At 40.3% G+C, this 24,845-nt stretch overlaps 2 protein-coding genes across 2 annotated transcripts in view; one reads left to right on the forward strand and one right to left on the reverse strand.

The window, feature by feature from the left end:
- The window catches only part of LOC106094039 (molybdopterin synthase catalytic subunit-like), a 515,852-nt gene that overhangs the window by 148,652 nt on the left and 342,355 nt on the right, over positions 1–24,845 (reverse strand). The window lies entirely within an intron of this gene.
- LOC106089370 (protein Wnt-2) overlaps positions 1–24,845 on the forward strand; it is a 94,208-nt gene that overhangs the window by 68,504 nt on the left and 859 nt on the right. The window contains exons 3-5 of the mRNA XM_013255207.2: positions 16,602–16,819; positions 24,263–24,579; positions 24,652–24,839. Of these exons, the coding sequence (XP_013110661.1) occupies positions 16,602–16,819; positions 24,263–24,579; positions 24,652–24,839 (723 nt within the window). The remainder of the gene's footprint in view (positions 1–16,601; positions 16,820–24,262; positions 24,580–24,651; positions 24,840–24,845) is intronic.

Below are 24,845 nucleotides of genomic sequence, written 5' to 3' on the forward strand. Positions count from 1 at the left end.
TCCTATGTGTCCCGTTGTGATACCAATAGCTATACTGACCACCTTCTTACTTCCTTTCAGTAAGAGCTTCGTCTTCTCACGATTCTGAATTCCCCCATAGGATTTTCGCCGTCCTACCGACCGTTTTGCTTTTCCACAGGGTTGCATGTGCATTCATCGCCCACGCTCTTAACTGGGACTGGGCGACCCGAAAAGCTACGGGTTAACCAAGCTTATTGATGGCAGTCCTCTGGCCTTCACCGCCAAATCGTCTGAAGAGAAGGCGTTAATCTCCTTCTTACACTGTAAGACTGTTCGTGACCTTACCGTCCTGGTTGCTATTGCCCTTATGGCAATTTTACTGTTCGTAAAGATTTTTACACTTGACGTCCTCGCGCTAGCACCACACCACCTCACGCTTTCCGTGATCGCCCGGATCTCCGCCTGAGGACCGTATTATGGTCAGACAGTCTAAAGCACATCTCAGTCCCTGGGTTCTCAATGTAGACCTCCAGGCCCACTCTGTCCTCTAGCTTTGATCCATCCGTGTAATATGATCTTCCAGATGTCAACACTAGGATTTCGTCAATCCACGTGGATATTGAGGGGGCCTTCAATAGTGTGGAGATGGATCGATAGTTGCTGCACTGGACCGCACGGGGATTCACCCCTTTAATCTCCCAGTGGACCAACAATATGCTTAATGGCAGGATTTGACGCTGATATGGGTTCCCATACATGAGGGAATCCCAGCAAATGAGAGGGCAGACGAGTGCGCCAGGAGGGGTTCGTCTACGCCGGATGGACCAGCCACCGGTCTTACCTACGAGCCACTTGTCGAGTTATTGAACACAGTAGAATGGATGGCCAGGGCGGCGTCGGTAATGAGGTGGGACTCGGTGGATGTTTGCCGGACTACAAAGGCGCTCTGGCCTGTCATCGACCTGGGGAGTATGAGGGAGTTGCTGGCTTTCGATAAGAGGTCAATGAGTACCTTAACAGAGGTCATAAACGAGTATCGTGCCATAGGTCGCATGGCAGCGCGCATGGGAATACCGCGTAATGACTTCTGTAGAAGTTGCATCGGTTAGGATGAAGAGACCTCTATTGAGCACTTACTTTGTTTATGTCCGGGTCTGATCTGAGTGAACTTGCGAACGTCCCCTGGCAGGACTCCTGAAATTTGTTGAAGGAACAGGATGGTTTCGACGAGGGTGCGGTATCACCTGCGTAGCTACCTTTAACATCCGTTAAATGTAATGAGCTCAAATATGCCATGAGTTCACCTGTAGAACGATAAAAAGATGGGTTGAAGTGTCTGGTTGGTGAACCATCGCCCGGAAAACTTATCTGATGTCTAATAGCCAAATACGGTTCATTTAAGTGCATTATTTAATATATAGCTCGGAATAAGCAAACCGATCTACTTATTTGAAATACTATCTTTGGTGTATGGTAAATTAGATTCGGCCAGGCCAAACTAAAGGCACTTTTACTTCTTGATTAGTAAAATCTAAATTTTGCTCATTTATAAACCATTATTGAAACATTGTGTTAATTACAAGCCAGAATATTTACATGCCTTGTCATAAAAATATGAAAAAAGTTGTTCCGGATGATGTACCATGCCCATCATCATCACCGCCATCAAAATCTTGGTTGTAGACAACCAACAACAGCTTGTGTATGTGCAGTGCCCGGAAAAGCGTCACTTTAACTTATGCAGCAAACAAGCGATCAAGCGCATGGGTGAAGTAAGTGAAGTTTTATTGTGGCATAATTCACCTCAGGGGTCGCTCCATACGTCAGGGTGATGCATTTGTCATTGTTGGCGGTGTTGTTACCGTTGCCGTTGGTCTCGTTGTTTCTGCTGTCATTGCCGCCGTAATTCAGTCAGAAATGCACCTGAAGTTAAATGCAATATGATTTATGTAATTATGGCGGAATTAAGACAATTAACTGCCAAGTCGTGCCACAGACAATTAATGGGGACCACATCATCATTTTCAACGTGGTAAAGTCATTGGGGGAAAAATATCTTTTAAAAAAAATTAAAAAAAAAACAGAAACTTTGGAGATGTGGGCAGATTAAATGGCGGCAGCAATAGCATCAGATAAAATACTCGGGTTGGTTGTTTAGAAAATAGAAACAAAAATTGAATAGAACACCTTGGCAACCAACACAGTTAAAATCTAGAGAAGAAAGAAATCGAACTTAAGTTAGGGCTTAGAATGCCTTTAGTGAAGGGCCCTTAGTGAGAACTGAAGAGTAACAACTACAGATGATAATATCCCAGGAGGGGTATGGGGAAGACTTCTCTCATATTCACAAAGTGATTACTGATTATAGTTTTAGCTCAAAAACAAGTGAAAGAGTTTTAGGTTCGGTCCAGTCGAATGTTATATACCCTTCACCAAGGCATGCATTTGACAAGTTCCTTGAATGACTTCTCCAAATAAGGAGACCGGGTTATATAAACGTTGTATCAAGTTATGAACCGTACTAGTTATGGCTATTAGAAGTCTTAAGAAAATACCACCTTCAACAATTATACTCTCCTCTAGAAATCGGGGATCTATATCAAGTTATAGACAGAATTGGACCATTGATATTGGAAGTCGTAAACCAAACTCTAGGTGCAAATTTTATCTAAATCTGATAATAAGTACGACCTTTAGATGCTCAAGCAGTAAAATCGGGATATCCGTTTATAAGGGTGGTATATCAGGTAGTGGGCCGATTTAAACCAAACGGCACGGTTGATTTTAGTCATAATAAAACAACACGTAAAAAATTTAGACAAATCGGAAATTATTACGCCCTCTAGAGGCTCCTGAAGGCAAATCGGGCGAGCTAGATAAGGTTATAGACCGATTCAAATCATACTTGGCATTGCTATAGGGGGTCATAAAAAAGTAAATTTTCGACCAAATCGGGTAAGTATTATGCCGGTTGAAGGCTTAGGAAGCATAGTCGGGAGATCGGTTTTTATAGGGCATACATATTTTTAACAAGGACCGATTTGGCCCATTTGCAATCTCTACCAACCTAAACTGAGAAGAAGTATTTTTAAACAATTTTAGGTGTCTAGCTTTTTTCACAGACGAACGGACGGATGACAGACGGTAGTTTGATAGATGAACGGTTTGACAGATATGCCCATGCTAAATCGACTTAAAATTTAATGGCAATAAAAATAGGACGTTAGACCAATACTTCGTGATCTTACAAATGCAATGACGATGTTATTGGGTTGCCCAAAAAGTATTTGCGGATTTTTCATATTGTCGGCGTTGACAAATTTTTTCACAGCTTGTGACTCTGTAATTGCATTCTTTCTTCTGTGAGTTATCAGCTGTTACTTTTAGCTTGCTTTAGAAAAAAAGTGTAAAAAAAGTATATTTGATTGAAGTTCATTCTAAGTTTTATTAAAAATGCATTTACTTTCTTTTAAAAAATCCGCAATTACTTTTTGGGCAACCCAATAGTATACCCCATCGTATTGTGGAGGGTTTAACAAGGGACTCTATATATACCTTCTTAAATGAATCGCATTGATCGGTATATATGGATGCTGTATCAGTATAAACATCGATATCGACCATACTTGGTACGGTTGTTGAAAGCGAAACAAGACTTGCAAGGTTTTTGCCAAATCGGATAATAATTGCGCCTACTAGAGGCCCTTAAAGTCAAATCGGGTAATCGGTTTATATGGGACTTTATTAGAATTTTGGAGATCCTTGGGGTTGGAGGCCATAGACCGATTTGGGACGTACTTGTTGCGAATGTTGAAAGTCATTACAGTACCCCACGTGGAGAAAGTGGAAACTACGAAGGATATAGAGATAGTCGTCAAGCGGATCACGAAGGCCCTGAATGACTCGCTTGTGTCAGCTGCCCTAGTGCCAAGCCAAGGTACAAACAGCGACCGCCATGGTGGACCCGAGAACTGGTTGGTCTAAGGAAGGACTGCAGAAAACTCTTCAACAGAGCAAAAGCCACAAGAGCACCACACGATTGGGACATCTATAAGGCTGAGCTAAGAAAATATAAGGGCGAGCCGAGAAAGGCTCAGAACAAATCCTGGGTAGAATTCTGCAGCTCCTTGGAGGATACATCTGAGGCCTCTAGGCTAAGGAAAATTCTGTCCTGGAGACCTATTACGGAGGGGTATATTCAGAAGTCAGAGAATGTATGGACAATGTCTAGTGAGGAAACACTAGAACTACTCGTTGATACAAATTTCCCGGGAAATTTTCCAACGGACAACGTGGCGCCAGAAAAGGTTGTCACTGTTATGCATTCGTCAGAAGCTATTGGGGAAATTGTGTTTGAGCCGAAAATCCTTTTGGTGATAAGTAGTTTCGACTCCTCTTGTTGCCAGGCCCTGATAATGTATCACCGGTTGAATTACAAGCTGTGACTGATAAACTGTCCCCTTGGCTTAGGGAGACACACTCTGCTTGTCGCAACATGTCCCACACACCTGTGGAATGGAGGGACACAAAGGTCATTTTCATTCCAAAAGCAGGAAAACCTTAACACACGAAGGCGAAAGATTTTCGTCCTATAAGTCTGCCATCCTTTATGCTGAGTCTTCAGAGAGGATGATAGAAACATATCTTAGGGTATATCCCTGGAGATCGCCTGTCTCGGCAACAACATGCATATAGTAAGGGCAAGTCCACCGAAACAGCCCTTCACTGCCTAGTCGTCCACATAGAGAGTTCTCTCACTGTCAAGGAATATACAATGGTAGTATTTATGGACATTGAAGGTGCTTTCAATAATGTAAAACCGACGTCAATCATTAAGGAGCTGGAGATTCTGGGCTTCAACACTACCGTAAGAAAGTTTATTAATATCTTACTTGCTAAAAGATGCATTACGGCAGGCTTCGTATCTGTGGATCTAAGAAGATGGGTCAGCAGAGTAATACCTCAAGGAGGTGTACTGTCTCCTCTATTTTAAAATATATGCAAATGCAAATTTTGCCCATGAACATTCCACTAAGGAACAGGTGCAAACTTCTCACATATCAATGAGTGCAGTCCGATTCAAGTTTTAAGGTCAGTGATAGTGCGAAACCTCTTTGGAGAGAAGTTTTACATGGAATTGTACCTCACAAATGTTGCCTGCATTAGGAGGAGAAAACCATAGCTGAAAATTTTTTCTGATGGTCTCGCCAGGATTCGAACCCAGGCGTTCAGCGTCATTGGCGGACATGCTAACGTCTGCGCTACGGTGACTTAAAATATATAGCCACATATTATCTCTTGCCTATAACGCTGAATGCATGGATTCGAATCCTAGCGAGACCATCGGAAAAATTGTTCAGCAGTGGTTTTCACCTCCAAATGCTGGCAACATTTGCGAGGTACTATGCTATGTAAAATCTTCTCTTCAAAGAGGTGTCGCAGTGCGACACACCGTTCGAACTCGGCTATAAAAAGGAGACCCCTTATCATTGAGCTTACACTCGAATCGGACAGCACTCATTGATATGTGAGAAGTTTGCCCCTGTGACTTAGTGGAATAACCATAGGCAAAAAATATATTGTCTTTGGAAGCAAACTTAGAGATATACTTCAGGAAGCTTTATGCACGACGACGAAGTGGGCTACCGAAAGTGGTCTTGGCGAAAATCAGTCTAAGACGGAAGTTGTTCTATTCAGCAGGTGATACAAGGTTTTAACAAATATTTTGGAAAGGGCAAGAAAGACGACTCTTGCCCTATACACCTGGAGGCGAGCTACTGGCGAGCTAAAAACTGCAGTTGTCAAACTTTTAATGCTATATGGGGTTGTAATCTGGTGGACAGCGCTTCAAAAGTGGTCTTGGCGAAAATCAGTCTAAGAAGGAAGTTGTTCTATTCAGCAGGTGATACAAGGTTTTAACAAATATTTTGGAAAGGGCAAGAAAGACGACTCTTGCCCTATACACCTGGAGGCGAGCTACTGGCGAGCTAAAAACTGCAGTTGTCAAACTTTTAATGCTATATGGGGTTGTAATCTGGTGGACAGCGCTTCAAAAGTCCACTTACCGTTCAATACTCAGCCGGTTTCAAAGAATGGTTTGTTTGTGCATCGTAGCCGCTCTGAGTACGACAGCAAATGGTGCACTGAATTTAATGCTAAACCTACTACCTCTGGACACAGTGTCGAGACAAATTGCTGCGATCACTGTGTGTGGCTAAGAGAGCTTTAGTTTTGGTCATGCGGCGGCTACGGACACTGTGTTACACTTAATACAATGTCCGATGTTCCAGGCAGTGTGGATTACTCATTGCCTGAGCTGCTTTTCGATAAAAAGTACTGTACCACTATTCCTGATAGAACCGATTGGAACTACAATATCCCTGGTAATAGTAGTTACATAGATTTCTATACAGATGGTTCCCAACTAGACGACCAGGTGGGCTTTGTGATGTACTCTAAAGAACTGGGAATGGTGATTCGAGAAAGTTACCCGACCACCTTAGTGTGTATCAAGCGGAGATCCTTGCGATTAAAGAATTGGGGCAATGGCTTAGACATAATGTCATAACGAAGGCTGGCATAAATATCTTCTCAGACAGCCGGGCAGCCATTAAATCCCTAGAGAACGCATTTTGGATTTCAAAAATCGCCCCCGACTGTCGCAGTTCTCTCAACGAGATGGGTGGTGGATTTAAAAGTTCTGGATGCCGGGCCACAGAGATATCCCAGGGAACTGTAAGGCGGACGAGTTTGCGAGACTCGAAACTACCTAACATTTTCCAGGGGAACTGATATGTCTCTAACGACATGTAAGCTTAGTTTTAGGACCAGGCTCGAAAGATAACTTATGATAGATGGACACAAAGAGGGGGTTGTGAGCATACCAAAATTATGCTGCCTAATTTAGACTTGCTGTTGTGCCTGTTATGGCTATATGATTGAAAAACATGCTAATCTGAAGGTTAAAGGCAACGACTTTGGAGAAGCTGTTAGGACGTCGAGGAGGAAGGGACTATAGAACACCTTCTGTGTGTGTGTCCCGCTCTAGCAGTTAGAAGGGTTGCAGTTTAGGTTCTCATTTCTTTGACAACCTGTCTGATTTAGCAGATGTGAACATTCGCAAGTTGTTGGGCTTTTTAAAGCTATGTGGATGGTTCAATGGTAAGAACTAGAAGGCATATTCTTTCTCCTGTTCTGTGGTATCACTATGGACGATAAAGTGTGAATCTGACGGCAGACTGCCACTTAAACCTAACCTAAGTTCGGCGGGACCAAATTTTATATAGCCTCTAAAATGGGTTAATAAATAAATTTTTCGCATGGGGAAATCGGTTAATAGAAGCTTTATAAAGCTACGAAACGTATACTTTCAAAATTTCATCCAAAATAGATAATAGTGGTTCAAGAAGCCAAATAGGAAGATCGATATATATGGGAGCTGTATCAGCATAAACATCGATATCTACCATATCTGGTACGGTTGTTGGAAGTAAAACAAAACTTTCGAACAATAATTGCGCCCTCTAGAGGCTCATAAAGTCAAATCAGGAGATCGGTTTATATGGGGCTACATCAGAATGTTAGAGGTCCTAGGGGTTGAAGGTTTTAGCGCTATATCAGGTGAAAGACCGATTTGGGACGTACTTGTTGCGGTTGTTGGAAGTCATTACAGAATCCCACGTGTAAAATGTCAGCAAAATCTTGTAAAAATTGCGCCCCTCAGCGGCCCAAAAAGATCGGATTGTATGGGAGGTATATAAGGCGATGGACAGATTTTGATTGAACTTGACACCGTTATTGAAGGTCGTAATAAAACACTACGAGCAAAATTTAACCCTTCTTTCTCTTTACCCTAACCCATTTTGTCTTAAATATCTCTTTCACCAAACTATTCTCAAACAAGGTTGTGGCCTTTTTCCCCGGTGGCCTTAAACAATCACCCACTGCACCTTTCTCTAAATACTTCACTAAGTGATGTCTCATCACTTATACCCCATTTAGAAGAAAGAGAAAAAAATCTTCCGTATAAGATTTGCTCATTAATCTAACAAACTGTAATGAATTTAATGTCAATTTCGATAGAGATCAGAAAAACTGACATGATTAACGACAAATGACAAACGGCAACAAAGTAAACGATCAAATAGCAGATAGACGATTAAATTAAGGATTATGTTAACCACAAACCCCGCGACCGACCGACTTATCACAAGTCTTTAAACAGGGGATTAAATTAATTAGAAAAGCTTTAGAGTGACAAATACAAAACGTCGTCAGTGATCATGTCATGAACATTTAAAAGAGACAAGGGAATTAATTTCCTGGCCAAATGAGATAATTACCATTCATCTTAATCCCCTTGGCAAACACACATACGAACTGCTATAAAGTCAAGGCATAAATGCATTATTGTAATGCATATTCTATTGTGTGTATATTGTGGAGCGTATTTGTCGTTGACTATGGCTTTTGGATTTGGTAGCAATTTGACACAGCATGAAATCGTCATGTTAACGCATTAATCTTAGCCCAGCTAAGCCGGGTCTATATGCGCCATGCTTCAAAGGCAGATTAACATACCCGCCCGCAGACCAAAGATCTAGACCCCTACTCTTCTCTTCTCTCCACTCGACTTTTGAGCTTATTTTACAGAATAACAAGACTAAACGCCGCTTGTACTTAACCATAAAATGAGAGAAAAAAAAACGAAAAAAAATCTTTAAAAACATTATTTCAGCCATTTGTGTAAGCAAAGGCGGCTTTTTGCTTAAAATAACCATTTTGTTATGTCGCGCTCCATTGTTAAGCCGTTCATTTTTGATTTTTCGGAGTATGACAAAAAAAATGGAAAACAAGACAAATGCCGCCACCGCCGCCAGTCAGTTGTTCGCTCGCGCATTCATTCATTCATGAGTTACTACCGCCTGTTTATTAAATGTATATTAGCCCGTAAAATTCATCTATATTGCCCCTCGGGCTCACATAGCCCAAGGGGGGCAAATAATGAAAAACACTAGAGCACACTTATGCTACACATGCGCATTCAATGCATTACTGTAGTTTCAAGTGGAATCATGCATAGTTGAATTTCAATATTATGAATATTGAAACTACAAGTTAGGAATTCAGTTTCAGAACTTTTCGACACAATTGAAGCCAAACTAAGAGAAATTGGTTATAAAGAATAACCATTCAGCAGGGCAGAGGTTTCTTTAATCATCAAGTCAAAACAATTCCAAAAGCGTTCTGCGTTCGTTCGAGCCGTCTAAGTGAGTCTGATGGCAGGCTGCCACTTAAACCAATCCTAACCTATTCAAAATTGGTGTTTTAATTGCATGATATGTAATGTTATCTTGACAGTGTAATTGAGCTTCAAGATGGTTTTTAGTTATGTTCCCCCTTCAACTCCCCCATTGATATTTTATGGGGAGTTGACCACCAATGTCAATGGTGGTCTTAAGATGCTACATGCAAAACTTTAGCTGCAACTTTTGGCAATCTTTGAAGTTATGACTAAAATACTAGAGAGACCTCCATGTTTTTTTGCCAGTTTTCTATTTTTTATATACAGAAAAAAAGTGTCCCGAAAAAATTTTCAATTAAAATTTTAATTGAAAATAAAAATGTTTTCAATAAAAACAATAATTGAAAATAAAAATGTTTTCAATAAAAAAAATAAATTGAATCAATAATTTTTTAATCGAATCCAGATTTTTTTCAATAACGATCGTGATTGAAATTCTGGCAACTTTCAATTAAAAAATTATCCGATTCAATCATTTTTGTAATTGAATCTCAATTTTTTTCAATTACGATCGTGATTGAAATTTTTGTTATTTTCAATTAAAAAATTAATTGATTCAATCATTTTTTCAATTGAATTCGAAAATATTTTTCAATTACGATTGTGATTGAAATTTTTGAAAATTTCATTAAAAAAATTAATTGATTCAATCATTTTTTAATTGAATCTTAAAAACTGTTTGTCCATGGAACGTATTGTGGACACCATGATAAAGAGTAGGACATCCAGCGAACTGCTCAAATACAAACAGCATGCCTATGTCTAGCAAAGGTCGGTGGAGGTTGCCCTGCACGAGGTTGTGCATAAAATAGAAGAATCCTTCGATGCAAAAATGTACACCCTGCCGGTATGTATTAAAATAGAGGGGGCTTTCAACAATGTGCGGACCGACACACAGACCCAATTCATAGACCAGTAACGGGTGGACCCGGTCCTTAGAGACTGGATAACTCATATACGAAGGAACAGGTGTATACATTGTGTGTCCCATGGCATAAATATAAGGGAGAAAGTGGCACAAGGCACGCCACAGGGGGGCATTTTATCGCCACTTCTATGGGTGACCACCATAAATGACCTATTGCGGATGTTGACTGAGGAGGGATTTGAACCCGTCTGCTATGCAGACGACGTTATAATACTTCTAAGAAGTAAGCATCCGAACAAGCTATGCAGAAGGGTCCAAAGGGTCTTGCATATGGCATATGACTGGGCAAGACCCAGAGGTCTCAATGTTAACCCAGAGAAGACTAAAATTGAAATATGCCTGTTCACGAGGAAGATGAAGGTGGACCAATTTAACGCATCACGTTTCCCCAATAAGACGATATCGATATCTGACAAGGTCAAATACTTAGGAGTGATCTTGGAAACTGAATTGGAAGTGTCACATTCAGGAGCTCACAGATGATGGGCACGATGTAGACGGGCCGTAGGCTCGAAATGTGGCCTGAATCCAAGGTTAGTCCACTGGCTCTACAGGAGCGTGATAAGACCAATACTTACTTACGCCTCAGTAGTTTGGTGGACTGCTATGGAGAAAAAGCGCAACATAAGGACCATTCAACAGATTCAGAAAAATGTTGTTTTGGCATAAGCGGAGCGATGAGGACCACGCCCACTAGGGCACTGGAGACTATTCTAGATATCCGACGGATTGACATACAGGTTAAGTGTGAGGCAGCCACTGCGGCTATGAGATTTAAGGCGATGGGAGAATGGATTGAGGATGGGAGTAGCTCATACCATCGCGGTATAACCGAGGCGACGATAGGAAACGTGGAAGGAAGGGAAGAGGTTTCCGATCGGATACCACAGATAAACCTTGAAGTCGAGTGCGAGACACTGCAGCCATCGGCACAGTCTTGGATTGACGCAACCCTTGTATTGCCATCTGGAAGATCATATTACATGGATGGATCAAAGCTAGAGGACAGAGTGGGCCTGGGGGTTTACATTGAGAACCCAGGGACTGAGCTCTGTTTTAGACTGCCTGACCATAATACGGTCCTGCAGGCGGAGATTCGGGCGATCACGGAATGGGTGAGGTGGTGTAGTGCTAACGCGAGAACGTCGAGTATGAACATGTTGTCTTGCACATGTTATTGCCATAAGGGCAATAACAACCAGGAAGGCAAGGTCACGAACAGTCTTGCAGTGTAAGAAGGAGATTACCACATTCTCTGAGGACGGCAAAATCTGCATCGTTGGGGTGCCGGGCCATAACAGAGTAAGGGGAAATGAAAGGCCAGACGATTTGGCGGTGAAGGCCAGAGGACTGCCGTCAATAAACTTGGTTAACCCGAAGCCTTTCGGGTCGATGCAGTCCGAGTTGAGGGAGCGGGCGACGAATGCCCATGCAACATTGTGGAACAGCGTAACGGTCGGTAGGACGGCGAAAATCCTATGGGGGGATCCAGATCGTGAGAAGACGAGGCTATTACTGAAAGGAAGTAAGAAGGAGGTCAGTGTAGCTATTGGTATCATAACGGGACACATAGGACCACGAGCTCACTTATGTAAAATCGGTGCGGCAAGTGATTGCATGTGTAGGGCATGCGGAGAAGATGATGAGACGTTGGAGCATTTCCTTTATCATTGCCCGGCTTTCGCGTCCAACAGTACCGGTACTTAGGTGGAGACACAATAACAGACATGAGCCAACTTAAGGGAGTGGTATTGAAAACAATTAAGAATTTTGTAAGTAGCACGGAATTCCTAACTTAAAAATTTTCTTTTTAGAGGATACCTTCTAGTTTTTAGAGCGCACAACAAGCCGAGTACTGGCTTAGATGTATGTCCATAGTGGCATGGAGTGGATTAATATCTGCACCCTCTTTTTAACCTAACCGAACCTAACTTACTATGAGAACGTGGTGCTAAAATTCAAAGTATTTGAGAGAGAAGGAATTTGACATCCAAACTTTGGGCCAATAAGAGACTCCAAGCCTGCTCGAAAGGAAATGTGGTCGATTTTTTAGGAGTAGAGTCCGAAAGTAACATTCAAACTTTTAACAAATGGCTGAGAGTCCGCCTTATACCTACGTTAACATGTAGACCAATAATGGCAATATCATATTCAAATGAAGGGTATATGGCAGTAGAGTAAAATTTGTTCCGTGCACATGTAAAAGCTCTAAACAGTAAGTATGGTAACCATACTTACCTCGTACGCCCAGGCAGTACGAGGGGAACGAATCATACGAATCTTATATATAAAAATCGATTTGTGTTTGTTTGTTTGTATGTTTGTGTGTTCCTTATAGACTCAGAAACGGCTGAACCGATTTTCTTGAAATTTTCACAGATGGTGCACAATGACCCCGTGGTGAAAATAGGGTTCTACATTTTTTGATATCTGAAGGGGGGCGGACCCTCCCCCTAACCCTAATTTTCCGAAACGCCAGATCTTGGTGATTGGTGGTGCGATTTAAGCGAAATTTTGTGTGCTCCCTTAAAGTAACCTAAAAATAAAAATTTGATATCCAAATTTCGGATGGGGTACCCAGGGGCCAGCCTACCCCAAAAACCTAGCAAATATATATGTGGGTCAATCATGACAATATGGGACTCAAATGAAAGGTATTTAAGAGTAGAAAACGTAACTGCTATCCAATTGTCAGACTAGGTGTTTGGGGGACTACCCCAACCCCTAAAACATCCCTAAATCGGATATTTTTACCGACCTTGGCAATATGGGACTCAAATGAGAGGTATTTGCGAGTAGAATACGAATTTGGTATCCAAATGTGGCACCAAGTTTCTTAAGGGGTGCACCCCTTACGGAAAACACCATCCACATAGGACTTATTTACTGATCATGGCAATATGGGGCTCAAATAAAAGGAATTTAAGTGTAGAATACGAATCTGATATTCAAATGTGGGACCAAGTGTCCCACAAAAACAACCCCCAAAGAGGACAAATTTACTACAATAGCAATATGGGGCTCAAACGAAAGGTCTTTGGGAGTAAAGCACGAATCTGTTATCAATATTCGGAAAAAGTGTGTATGGGGCCACCCCACCTCCATAACAACAGCCATATAGGACATATTTGTTGACCATTCCAATATGGGGCTGTAATAAGATGTATTTTAGAGTAGAACACGTATATGATATGTATTTTTAGGGCCCAATCACTGAACGGCCGCCCCATTCCCCAAAACACCGCCGAAACCAAACATGCTTGCTGACTATGGAAATATGGGGCTGAAATGAAAGGTATTTGGAAGTAGACCACGAATCTGATATCAAAATTCAGGACCAACTGCCTGGGGGACGTCCCACTCCCATAACAAAGCTCAAATAGGACGTATTTGCTCATCATAAAAATTTTGGGTCTGAAAGGGATTGGATCTCGATATTGATTGTTTTTAGGGCCCTTACCCCAAACCGGACATATTTGCTGACTTTTGCAATAAGGGGTTTAAATGAAAGGTATTTGAGATTAGAAAACGAATTTGATATACAATTTTGAAGCCAATGACAATATGGGGTTCAAATAAATGATATTTGAGAGTAGAGCACGATGCGGATATATATTTTCAGGGCTAAGTGTTTGGGGGACCACCCAAAACGCTCCTAAATCGGGCATATTTACCAACCCGGTCAATGTGCGGCTCAAATGAAAGGTATTGGGAGTCTACCCCTTCCTTAAACACCCCACAAACAACAATTATTTACTGACCATCGCAATATGGAGCTCAAATAAAGGTATATGGGAGTAAAATACGAATCTGATATCCAAATGTGGGACCATGTATTTTGGGCACGGCCCCTTTCCCGAAACACCCCCCCGAAGAGTACAAATTTTGGGGACAAATATTTGAGGACACCTCATGCCTTAAACTCCCCTTAAACCAATGGCAATATGGGGTTTAAATAAATGGTATTTGAGAGAAGAGAACGATGATGATATTTTTTTCTGGGCCAAGAGTCTAAGGGACCACCTCGCCCCCGGAAACACCACAAAATCGGACATCATGACAATACCCAGCTGAAATAAAGACTTTTAATAATGAAGTATATCTAACACCTAAACGTTAATGACCCTAAACCCTCCGAGCGAATTTGTAGACCAGTAAAGATTATATGGGATTCAGATAAAGGCATTTATTGGGTTGCCCAAAAAGTAATTTCGGTAATATACAATAGTAGTAATATAGTCGGCGTTGACAAATTTTTTCAACGGCTTGTGACTCTGTAATTGCATTCTTTCTTCTGTCAGTTATCAGCTGTTACTTTTAGCTTGCTTTAGAAAAAGAAAGTGCGCGAAATTTTGTTTTCATTTGTTTGTTTGGGGTCAATTTTAATATGAGTACCACATGTATTGAAAGAAATTCATTTCACAAACCGAATCAACGCTTGTGAAATGCACTTTAAACGCAATGAATTCGATCCGTTTTTAAAACGAATCATAACTGGAGATGAAAAATGGATTGTTTACAACAACGTTTGTCGAAAACGATCATGGTCCAAGCATGGTGAACAAGCTCAAACCACTTCAAAGGCGATATCCACCAAAAGAAGGTTATGTTGTCTGTTTGGTGGGATTGGAAGGGTGTGGTATATTTTGAGCTGCTTCCAAGGAACCAAACGATTAATTCGGATGTTTACTGTCAACAATTGGACAAATTGAATACAGCCATCAAGGAGAAGCGACCAGAATTGGTCAATCGTAAAGGTGTCATATTCCACCAGGACAACGCTAGACCGCACACATCTTTGGTCACTCGCCAAAAACTGAGTGAGCTTGGCTGGGAACTTTTGATGCATCCACCATATAGCCCTGACCTTGCACCATCAGACTACCATTTATTTCGATCTTTGCAGAACTCCTTAAATAGTAAAACTTTCGGCAATGATCAGGCTATAAAATTGCACTTGATTCAATTTTTTGCAGATAAAGGCCAGAAGTTCTATGAGCGTGGAATACTAAATTTGCCAAGAAGATGGCAAAAGGTTATCGAACAAAATGGCAATTATATATTTGATTAAAGTTCATTCTAAGTTTTATTAAAAATGCATTTACCTTCTTTTAAAAAATCCGCAATTACTTTTAAGGCAACCCAATATATTGTTATACTTTTGCGATATACATATATTATTTTCGAAGCATGGTATTTCACTAAAAGCTCTAAAATTGTCGAAAATAAATATTCAAAGGATAATTTTGTTCCATATAAAGTAAAAGAAGGTGCAGCGGTGCGGGCCCGGTTCAGCTAGTTACAAATAAAAATGAAAAAAAAAGCATTTTGGGCTAAGGCACTGGCTGCACAATCTAAACTTTTTGAAATATGCACTTCATTTAACCGAAAGATATTGGCAAGTTGTGTATGCCAAAAAATGCGGAGTATATTTGAAGCCATACACCCATGAGACCTAGAAGTTTAGACTATAAATATAAGTAAATTTTTATTGTGTGTATTGTAGAAGACACAGCGGAGTGTGCTTGTGTGGGCAGTTATTTTAAATTCTTTGAAAATCAACAAAATATCGTTTTCGTATTTTGTTGTGATTTAGTTAAATTAATTTCGTAAACCAATGTACTATTACGCACAGTGTTGAATCTAAAGAATACAACATATACTACTGTCCCTTCATGTTCTTGAAGTTTTCTTCAAACGAAACTTAATTGCAAGACTTTAAAACTAAGTCCCATCAATTCAATTCTTAAACTACTTTTCATGAAACGTTTTGCTCTCGATTTCGCATCGAGCCCCCTGTGCCAGTTATGGTCGGAGTTTGCCATATGTTATTGTTTTTGGAAAGAAAAAAAAACTGTAGTAAAATCTATTTACAATCAGCCAAAGTGTAGTAGATAGTTTAGAGTAAAATAATGTTAAATATGCGACATTCGTATTGTTGGTGGTTAGTGGATGGTTGCTTGAAATGTTGCATTGTGTATATGGCGATTTGGTGTGTGGGCTTTAATTATTTGAAGGCATATTTATCACCGTATGAATGAGCGAACGAGCCAACAAGCGAATGAATAGAAGTGCTGCCCCGCCAAACATACGCTACCACAATAAAACACACAACGATAATATCGCTCCACCACCAACGATTCATATCACACGGATGCAGTTAGTGTATGGGATTTTGTTAGATGTGATGTGGCCCATCATTTGCTCTGCGCCCGTCACAATAGACGATTTGTCATTTGTTGTACGGCTTTAAGTCTCTGTGTGTGTTTGTGTGTGTGCGCGTTAACTTTAGTTGATATTTTGAAGTCGTTAGTCGTAGAATGATGCCTTTTTTTTCGTATTATAATGTTGTAATAATTGCCTTTGTTATTAACAAATTGCTTTCGATTTCGATTAATTATTTGTCAGATTAGTATCCAGTTTTACATCATCACTCCTATGTGCTCGCATACCGGGTCTTACGCCCCAGCAGAGGCAGCTATGCACTGAATCACCGGATGCCTTGATTGCATTGGGCGAGGGTCATCAATTGGGTGCCCATGAGTGTCAGTATCAATTCAGGGGCCATCGATGGAATTGTTCGGAGGTGTGGAAGAAAGATGTCTTTGGACATGTCATGTTTGTTGGTGAGTAAAAATTAAAAAAAAAATAATAAATAATAATAAAAAAATAAAAAAAGAAAAAGCGTGCTAATTTCGGCCGGACCGAATCTAATATACCCTCCACCATGGATACCATTTGTCAAGTTCTTTATCAGGTATCGTTCTTTCGACAAACAAAGGTTATTGCATACGAATTACTTTTCGAGCTAGCTATAATTTGGATGAAGGAGACCATAAGAGATGTCATTGTGAAAAATTTCAGAGTAGCGTTATAGAGAGCAGATGTTGCGAATATTTCAGCCGAATCATATAAGAAATATAAGAAATGCGCACTCATTCGGGGGATCGGTTTATATGGGAGCTACATCAAGTATCAGGGAGGCCATCGTAGTGCAGAGGTTAGCATGTCTGCCTATGACGGAAATCACCTGGATTCGAATCCAGACGAGAACATCAGAAAAACATTTTCAGCGGTAGTTATGTCCTCCTAATGCTGGCGACATTTGTGAGGTACTTTGCCACTTGAAAAAATGGTATGGCAGCCATGTAAAAAGTGGTGTCGCACAGCAGCAAGGAGGCCCCTTTATTATTGAGCTTAAACTTGAATCGGACAGCACACATTGATGAGATGAGGTAAGAAATTTGGCCCTGTTCATAAATGGAATATTCATGGGCAAATGTGCATTTGCATATCAGGTATTAGACCGCTTCAGGCCATACTTGGCACGTATGTTGGTGTACGAAAAAGAAGACATGCAAAGTTTCTGCCAAATGGTCAAATCGGGAGATCGGTTTACATGGGAGCTATATCAGGTTATGGACCGATTTTAACCATACTTGGCAAAGTTGTTGGAAGTCATAACAAAACACGGACCAAAAATTGCGGCTTCTAAGGTCTCAAGAAGTCAAATCGAGAGACCGGTTTATATGGGAGCTACATCAGGTTATAGACTGATTTGGATCGTATTTGGGTCAGTTGTTGGAAGTCATAATAAAACACTACATGCTCATTTTCATCTAAATCGGAGGATCTCAAGATGTTAAATCGGCAGATCGATTTACATGGGAGCTATATCAGGTTATGGACCAACTTAGGTCATACTTAGCACTGTTGTTGCAAGTCTTTACAAAACGCTACATACAAAATTTCAGTCAAATAGGATTAGAATTGTGCCCTCGAGACGCTCAAGAAGTCAAGATCAAAACCCCGGTTTATATGGCAGCCAGGGAAGTAGCCAGGGCTCCTCGAATTTATTTTTAAAAATTTCGAAGAAATTTTTTGAGAGTGATGTTTTCTAAAACAAAATTAAAAATTTTTTAATGACAAAATATTTTAGGGACATAATTTGAATGAAATTTTCTCTCAAATTTCCAAAATTTTTGTTTTTATTTAGAGGCAAAATTACAAAAATTTTTTCTGTAATAAAATTTTTCTTCACATGTTTTGTGCTAAATTTATTTGGTCTTGAAATAATTCAAGCAGTCGGAAAATATCTGAGTGCATAAATTATTTAACCGGCAACCGGCGGTTGTTTGAAGTAAAAATTGGGCATGTGTGTCTTGTTGTAATAATTGGATGTTTTCATTTGGTAGAAATAAAGGGTGATTTTTTTGAGGTTAGGATTTTCATGCATTAGTATTTGACAGATCACGTGGGATTTCAGACATGGTGTCAAAGAGAAAGATGCTCAGTATGCTTTGACATTTCATCATGAATAGAATTCATCATTGAATCATTGAATTTTATTACCAAAATCAGTGTTCGGTTCGAAATGTGTTCAAATTTTGACAAATTTTGTTCAGCGATGAGGCTCATTTCTGGTTGAATGGCTACGTAAATAAGCAAAATTGCCGCATTTGGAGTGAAGAGCAACCAGAAGCCGTTCAAGAACTGCCCATGCATCCCGAAAAATGCACTGTTTGGTGTGGTTTGTACGCTGGTGGAATCATTGGACCGTATTTTTTCAAAGATGCTGTTGGACGCAACGTTACGGTGAATGAAAACATTTCGAACCGAACACTGATTTTGGTAATAAAATTCAATGATTTGCAAGCGTTGCTCGTTAGTAAATCTATTCATGATGAAATGTCAAAGCATACTGAGCATCTTTCTCTTTGACACCATGTCTGAAATCCCACGTGATCTGTCAAATACTAATGCATGAAAATCCTAACCTCAAAAAAATCACCCTTTATATGAGGTGGAGTGTTTTTCTTCCTTGCTGCGCTACAAATGAAAATACTCTTAAGAAAACAAACCTTTTTTTGACAAGTCCTACTGGCGAGTTTGGGTGGTACCAAACGAAATCGGTATCTAGGAAACCAGTCAAATGCTATGACAATGGAAACAAGTAACAAGGCGTTAAGTTTGGCCGGTACGAATTTTGGATACCCACCACTTCGGGTATATATGTAAACCACCTTTCGTCAAAATCCGGTGAAAAAAGCATTCCTTATGTCCCATAGCATAACAAGGCAGCAGGAGCCGACGGGTTACCCGCTGAACTATTTAAGACCGGAGGCGACACGCTGATAAGGCGTATGCATCAGCTTATCTGCGCAATCTGGGTAGAAGAACGCATACCCGATGATTGGAACCTCAGCATACTATGTCCCGTACACAAGAAAGGAGACAAGACGGAATGTGCCTACTACAGAGGAATAAGTCTCCTCCCCATCGCATACAAGTTACTCTCGAGCGTACTGTGTGAAAGATTAAAACCTAAAGTCAATGAGATAATTGGGCCCTATCAATGCGGCTTTAGACCAGGTAAATCCACCCTAGACCAGATATTCACACTGCGCCAAATCCTTTGAAAAGACCCGAGAAGGACAAATCAACATCTATCACCTCTTTGTTGACTACAAAGCCGCCTTCTATACTCCTTCTCGCCTTCTTCAAGCCATGTCTGAGTTTGGTATATCTGCAAAATTAATAAGACTCTGCAGGATGATACTTGCTGATACGCGTTCCTCAGTAAGAATAGGAAAGAATCTCTCCGAACAATTCAATACCAAGCGAGGTTTCAGACAAGGAGACAGCCTATAGTGTGATCTCTTGAATATCCTGCTGGAGAAGATTATACGAGATGCAGATGTGAATAGATATGGCACACTAATCACAAGAGAGCATATGGTACTCGCCTATGCCGACGATATCGATATCATAGGTCGGTCACCGGAAGTAGTAACTGCAGCCTTTGAAAGAATCGAAAGAGAGTCAGTGAAAATGGGTCTGGCAGTAAATGGAGATAAGACGAAATGAATGGTTTCTACTCCCAAAAAACCTTGCACAACCGAGCAGATAAAGAACATGGAGAAAGTTGGGAACCACAACTTTGAGATAGTCAGTAACTTTATCTAACTCGGCACCGCCGTAACCGAAACGAATGACACCAGTTTTGAGATAAAGCGAAGAATAATACTGACAAACAGATGCTACTTTGGACTAAGTAAGCAGTTTAGAAACAGAGCCACCTCTCAACGAAGACTACACTTTACAAGACACTGATACTACCCGTGCTGTTATATGGTTCTGAAGCATGGGTACTTGTGAAAGCAGATGAGACAGTGCTTGGAGTATTTGAGAGAAAGATTCTTCGTAAAATATATGGACCAGTTTGCGTTAACGGCGAATATAGGCGACGTAGGAACCACGAGCTGTATGACGATGATAGCACACTTACACGCATCAAAATACAACGGCTGCGTTGGCTAGGTCATGTTGTCAGAATGAATGAAGAAGTTCCAGCAAAGAAGTCTTTTGAAGGCAAACACGGTGGTACACGCAAACCGGGAAGACTAAAAGCCCGATGGAAAGATCAAATTGTGGGAGACACCTCGAAACTTGGTGTCAGAGATTTGAGAATGAGCGCAGAAGATCGAGGCGCTTGGAACGCCATTCTACGTTCGGCTAGTGGAACAAATATTCTGTCAAAGCCAATTAAAGTAACTAAGTAATGCCCCATAGCAGCTATATCGAAATATGTTCCGATTTGGACCAAATAATAATAAGTACAAGTCATTGTTCAATAGGGTATAACAAAATATTAATCTTTTTTGTAGCCAAATCTATAAAAAAAACCGATCTAAACCATATACGACACTGATATCGCAAACCCTAACATAAGTCATTGTGCCAAATTCAGTGAAATCGGATTATTAATACGCCTTTTATGGGGCCAAGACTTTAAAACGAGAGATCGGTCTATATGGCAGCTATGTCCAAATCTGGACACATCTAAGCCAAATTGAAAAAGGATGTCGAAGGGCCTAACACAACTCAATGTCCCAAATTTCGGCGATATCGGACAATAAGTGCGCCTTTTATGGGGCCAAGACCTTAAATCGAGAGATCGGTCTATATAGCAGCTATATCCAAATCTGAACCGATCTGAGCCAAATTGAAGAATAATGTCGAAGAGCATAACACAACTCACTGCCCCAAATTTCGTCGAAATCGGACAATAAATGCGCCTTTTATGTGGCCAAGACCTTAAATCGAAAGATCGGTCTATATGGCCAAATTGAAGAAGAATGTCGAAGAGCTCAACTCAACTCACTGTTCCAAATTTTGTTGAAATCGGACAATAACTGCGCCTTTTATGGCCCCAAAACCCTAAATCACTATCCCAAATTTCAGCAAAATCGGAAAATAAATGTGGCTTTTATGAGCCTAAGACTCTAAATCGGCGGTTTGGTCTATATGACAGCTAAATATATCCAAATCTGGATCGATCTGGGCCAAATTGAAGATGGATGTCGACTGGCCTAACACAACTCACTGTCCCAAATTTCGGCGATATCGGACAATAAATGCACCTTTTATGGGGCTAAAACCTTAAATCGAGAGATCGGCCTATATGGCAGCTATATCCAAATCTGAATCGATCTGGGCCAAATTGAAGAAGGATGTCGACTAGCCTTACACCACTCACTGTCCCAAATTTCAGCAAAATCGAATAATCGGCGGATCGGTCTATATGGGGGCTTTATCAAGATATAATCTGATATAGCCCTTCTTCGAACTTGACCTGCTTATGGACAAAAAGAATCTGTGCAAAGTTTAAGCTCAACATCTCTATAGACTGTAGCGTGATTTCAACAGACAGACGGACGGACATGGCTAGATCGCCTTAGAATTTTACGCTGATCGAGAAAATATATACTTAATAGGGTCGGAAATGGATATTTCCATGTGTTGCAAACAGAATGACAAAATGAATATACGCCCATCCTTCGGTGGTGGGTATAAAAACACATATTCTGCCTAACTTAAAAAAAGGGGTTTTTCTTGTTCTATTTGTAGTAGAAACCGATTACCCTATGGGTTGCAGCCGGACAATATGTAATTGTAAAAATTTTTTTTTATTAAAAATTTTTTTTTTTAAAGTTATTTCTATGAAAAATTTTAATGAATTTTAATGAATTTTTTTTTGAAAGTCAAATTTTAATAAAATGTTCTTATTAGACGAAATTTCAGTGAAAATCTCTCTTAAAAAAGTCTCTAAGGACAAAATTAAAAAAAAAAATCACTTAAGACAAACTTAAAAAAAATAAACAAGAGACGAAATTTCAATTTCTAAAGACAAAATTTTAATATTTTTTTTAAATATATAGTTTTAATTAAATTTTTCTAAAAAAAAAATTGTTTAAAAAAATTTCACTAAAAACAAAATTTCAATAAAACTTTTTCTAAAGCGAAAATTTCAATGAATTTTCTTTAAGAAGAAATTTTCGACAAAATTTTTCTTAGGACAAGAATATGCGACTGGGAGGTGTTGGATGATCACATCTGATCATCTTTGTATTAGTTTCAACTTTGGAGAAAATACTGCAGAAGTGGTCTCTCGGCTAAACAGAAGAAAGGCTGATCAGGATACAGTTCGGCAAGCATTCTGCACGTCTTTCCCTTCTAGACCAGAAAAGGAAGTGACAACTCCGCAGGATATAAACATAATGGTCAAGCGGATCACAAAGGCCCAGAATGACTCGCTTGTGTCAGCATCTCCTAGTGCCATGCCAAGGGACAAACAGCAACCGCCATGGCGGACTCTAGAGCTGCTTGATCTAAGCAAGGATTGCAGAAAACTCTTTAACAGAGCGTAAGCCACAAAAGCACCACCTCGTTAAGGCTGAGTTAAGAAAATACAAGGGCGAGCTGAGGAAGGCTCAGAACAAATCCTGGGTAGAATTCTGCAGCTCCGTGAAGGATACATCTGAGGCCTCTAGGCTAAGGAAGATTCTGAACGCACGGACAGACAATGTCTAGTGAGGAAACACTAGAACTACACGTTGATACACATTTCCAAGCAAATTCTCCAGTGAACAACGTGGCGCCAGAATTGGTTGCCACTGGTATGCATTCGTCGGAGGTTATTAGGGCAAATGTGTCTGAGCCGAAAATCCTCTGGGCGATAAGAAGTTGTCACGCCTTTAAGTTGCCAGGCCCTTATGATGTATCACCGGTTGAATTACAAGCTGCGTCTGATAGACTGGTTCCTTGGCTTAAGGAGATATACTCTGATTGTATCAGCATGTCATATATATCTGTGGGATGGAGAGACACGAAGGTCATTGTCATTTTGAAAGCAGGAGGACCTTACCACACGAAGGGGAAAGATTGTCGTCCAATAGTCTGTCATCCTTTAAGTTGAAGACTCTTGAGAGATTGATACGCGTAGAAACATATCTTAGGGCAAAGATCCCTGGGGATCACCTGTGGCGGCAGCAGCATGCATATATTGGGTTGGGTTGCCCAAAAAGTAATTGCGGATTTTTCATATAGTCGGCGTTGACAAATTTTTTCACAGCTTGTGACTCTGTAATTGCATTCTTTCTTCTGTCAGTTATCAGCTGTTACTTTTAGCTTGCTTTAGAAAAAAAGTGTAAAAAAAGTATATTTGATTAAAGTTCATTCTAAGCTTTATTAAAAATGCATTTACTTTCTTTTAAAAAATCCGCAATTACTTTTTGGGCAACCCAATAGAAAGGCAAATTCACTGAAACAGCCCCTCACGATCTAGTCGGCTACTTAGAGGGTTCTCTCATGTTAATTTGGGGCTCAAAAATAGTGGAGCACGATATTGATAGTTTTTAGGACCCGAATCTGATATCAACATTCGACACCAACTGTCTAGGAGACGCCCCTACCCCATAACAACCTCCATAGAGGACGTATATGCTACCCACGACAATTTGGGGCTCAAAGATAGAGAAAATCAAATTTAGATGCATTTTTTTAACTTCGGCGAAAATTTGCTAAAAATGCTATTGGACGTAACTTTGCATAAAAAACTATTTTCGAAAATTTAATGATATCTAAAAATGTGCTCTTGTTATCAAAATTTACAAAATTTTATTATGTTTTTTGAATTGCTAGCATCCAATTTCCGAATAATTTATAGTGAAATGTAGGATTTGAGGAAATCTTGTTCTAAAATTGATTTTTTTATGCTGTCTTTTCAGGATCTCGTGAGGCTGCTTTCACTTATGCCATAGCCAGCGCTGGAGCTGCTCATGCCGTAACAGCGGCATGTGCCCGCGGAAATATTACCTTATGTGGCTGTGATGTGCGACACAAACCCACGTCCTCGCGTCGAGGGTTGCAAGCCGAATTTGAAAATGGTTTGGGCGGTGGTGGCCAACAGCCATGGAAATGGGGTGGCTGTTCGGCAGACATAGAATTTGGCATGAAGTTTGCCCGCAAGTTTTTGGATGCCAGAGAAATCGAAGGAGATGCCAGAAGTCTTATGAATCTGCACAACAACAGAGCTGGCAGGAGGGTAAGAATTCCAAAAATTCTAAAAATATTTCTCTTACTTTAGCATTCTTTTTCATTTTTTTGCTTACTGAAGCTGGTGAAAAATTTGTTAAAAACCGACTGCAAGTGTCATGGGGTCAGTGGATCTTGTGTCATGAAGACATGCTGGAAGAGTTTACCCTCGTTTCGAGTGGTGGGCGATGTTCTAATGAGGAAATACAATAAAGCCAAAATTGTTCAAGCCTCCAAAGGCAAACATGGACTGAAACTAGTTTTAAGCAAGTATGT

Source organism: Stomoxys calcitrans, chromosome 5 (genome assembly GCF_963082655.1).
Source record: "Stomoxys calcitrans chromosome 5, idStoCalc2.1, whole genome shotgun sequence".
In the NCBI taxonomy this organism is placed as follows: Eukaryota; Metazoa; Arthropoda; class Insecta; order Diptera; family Muscidae; genus Stomoxys; species Stomoxys calcitrans.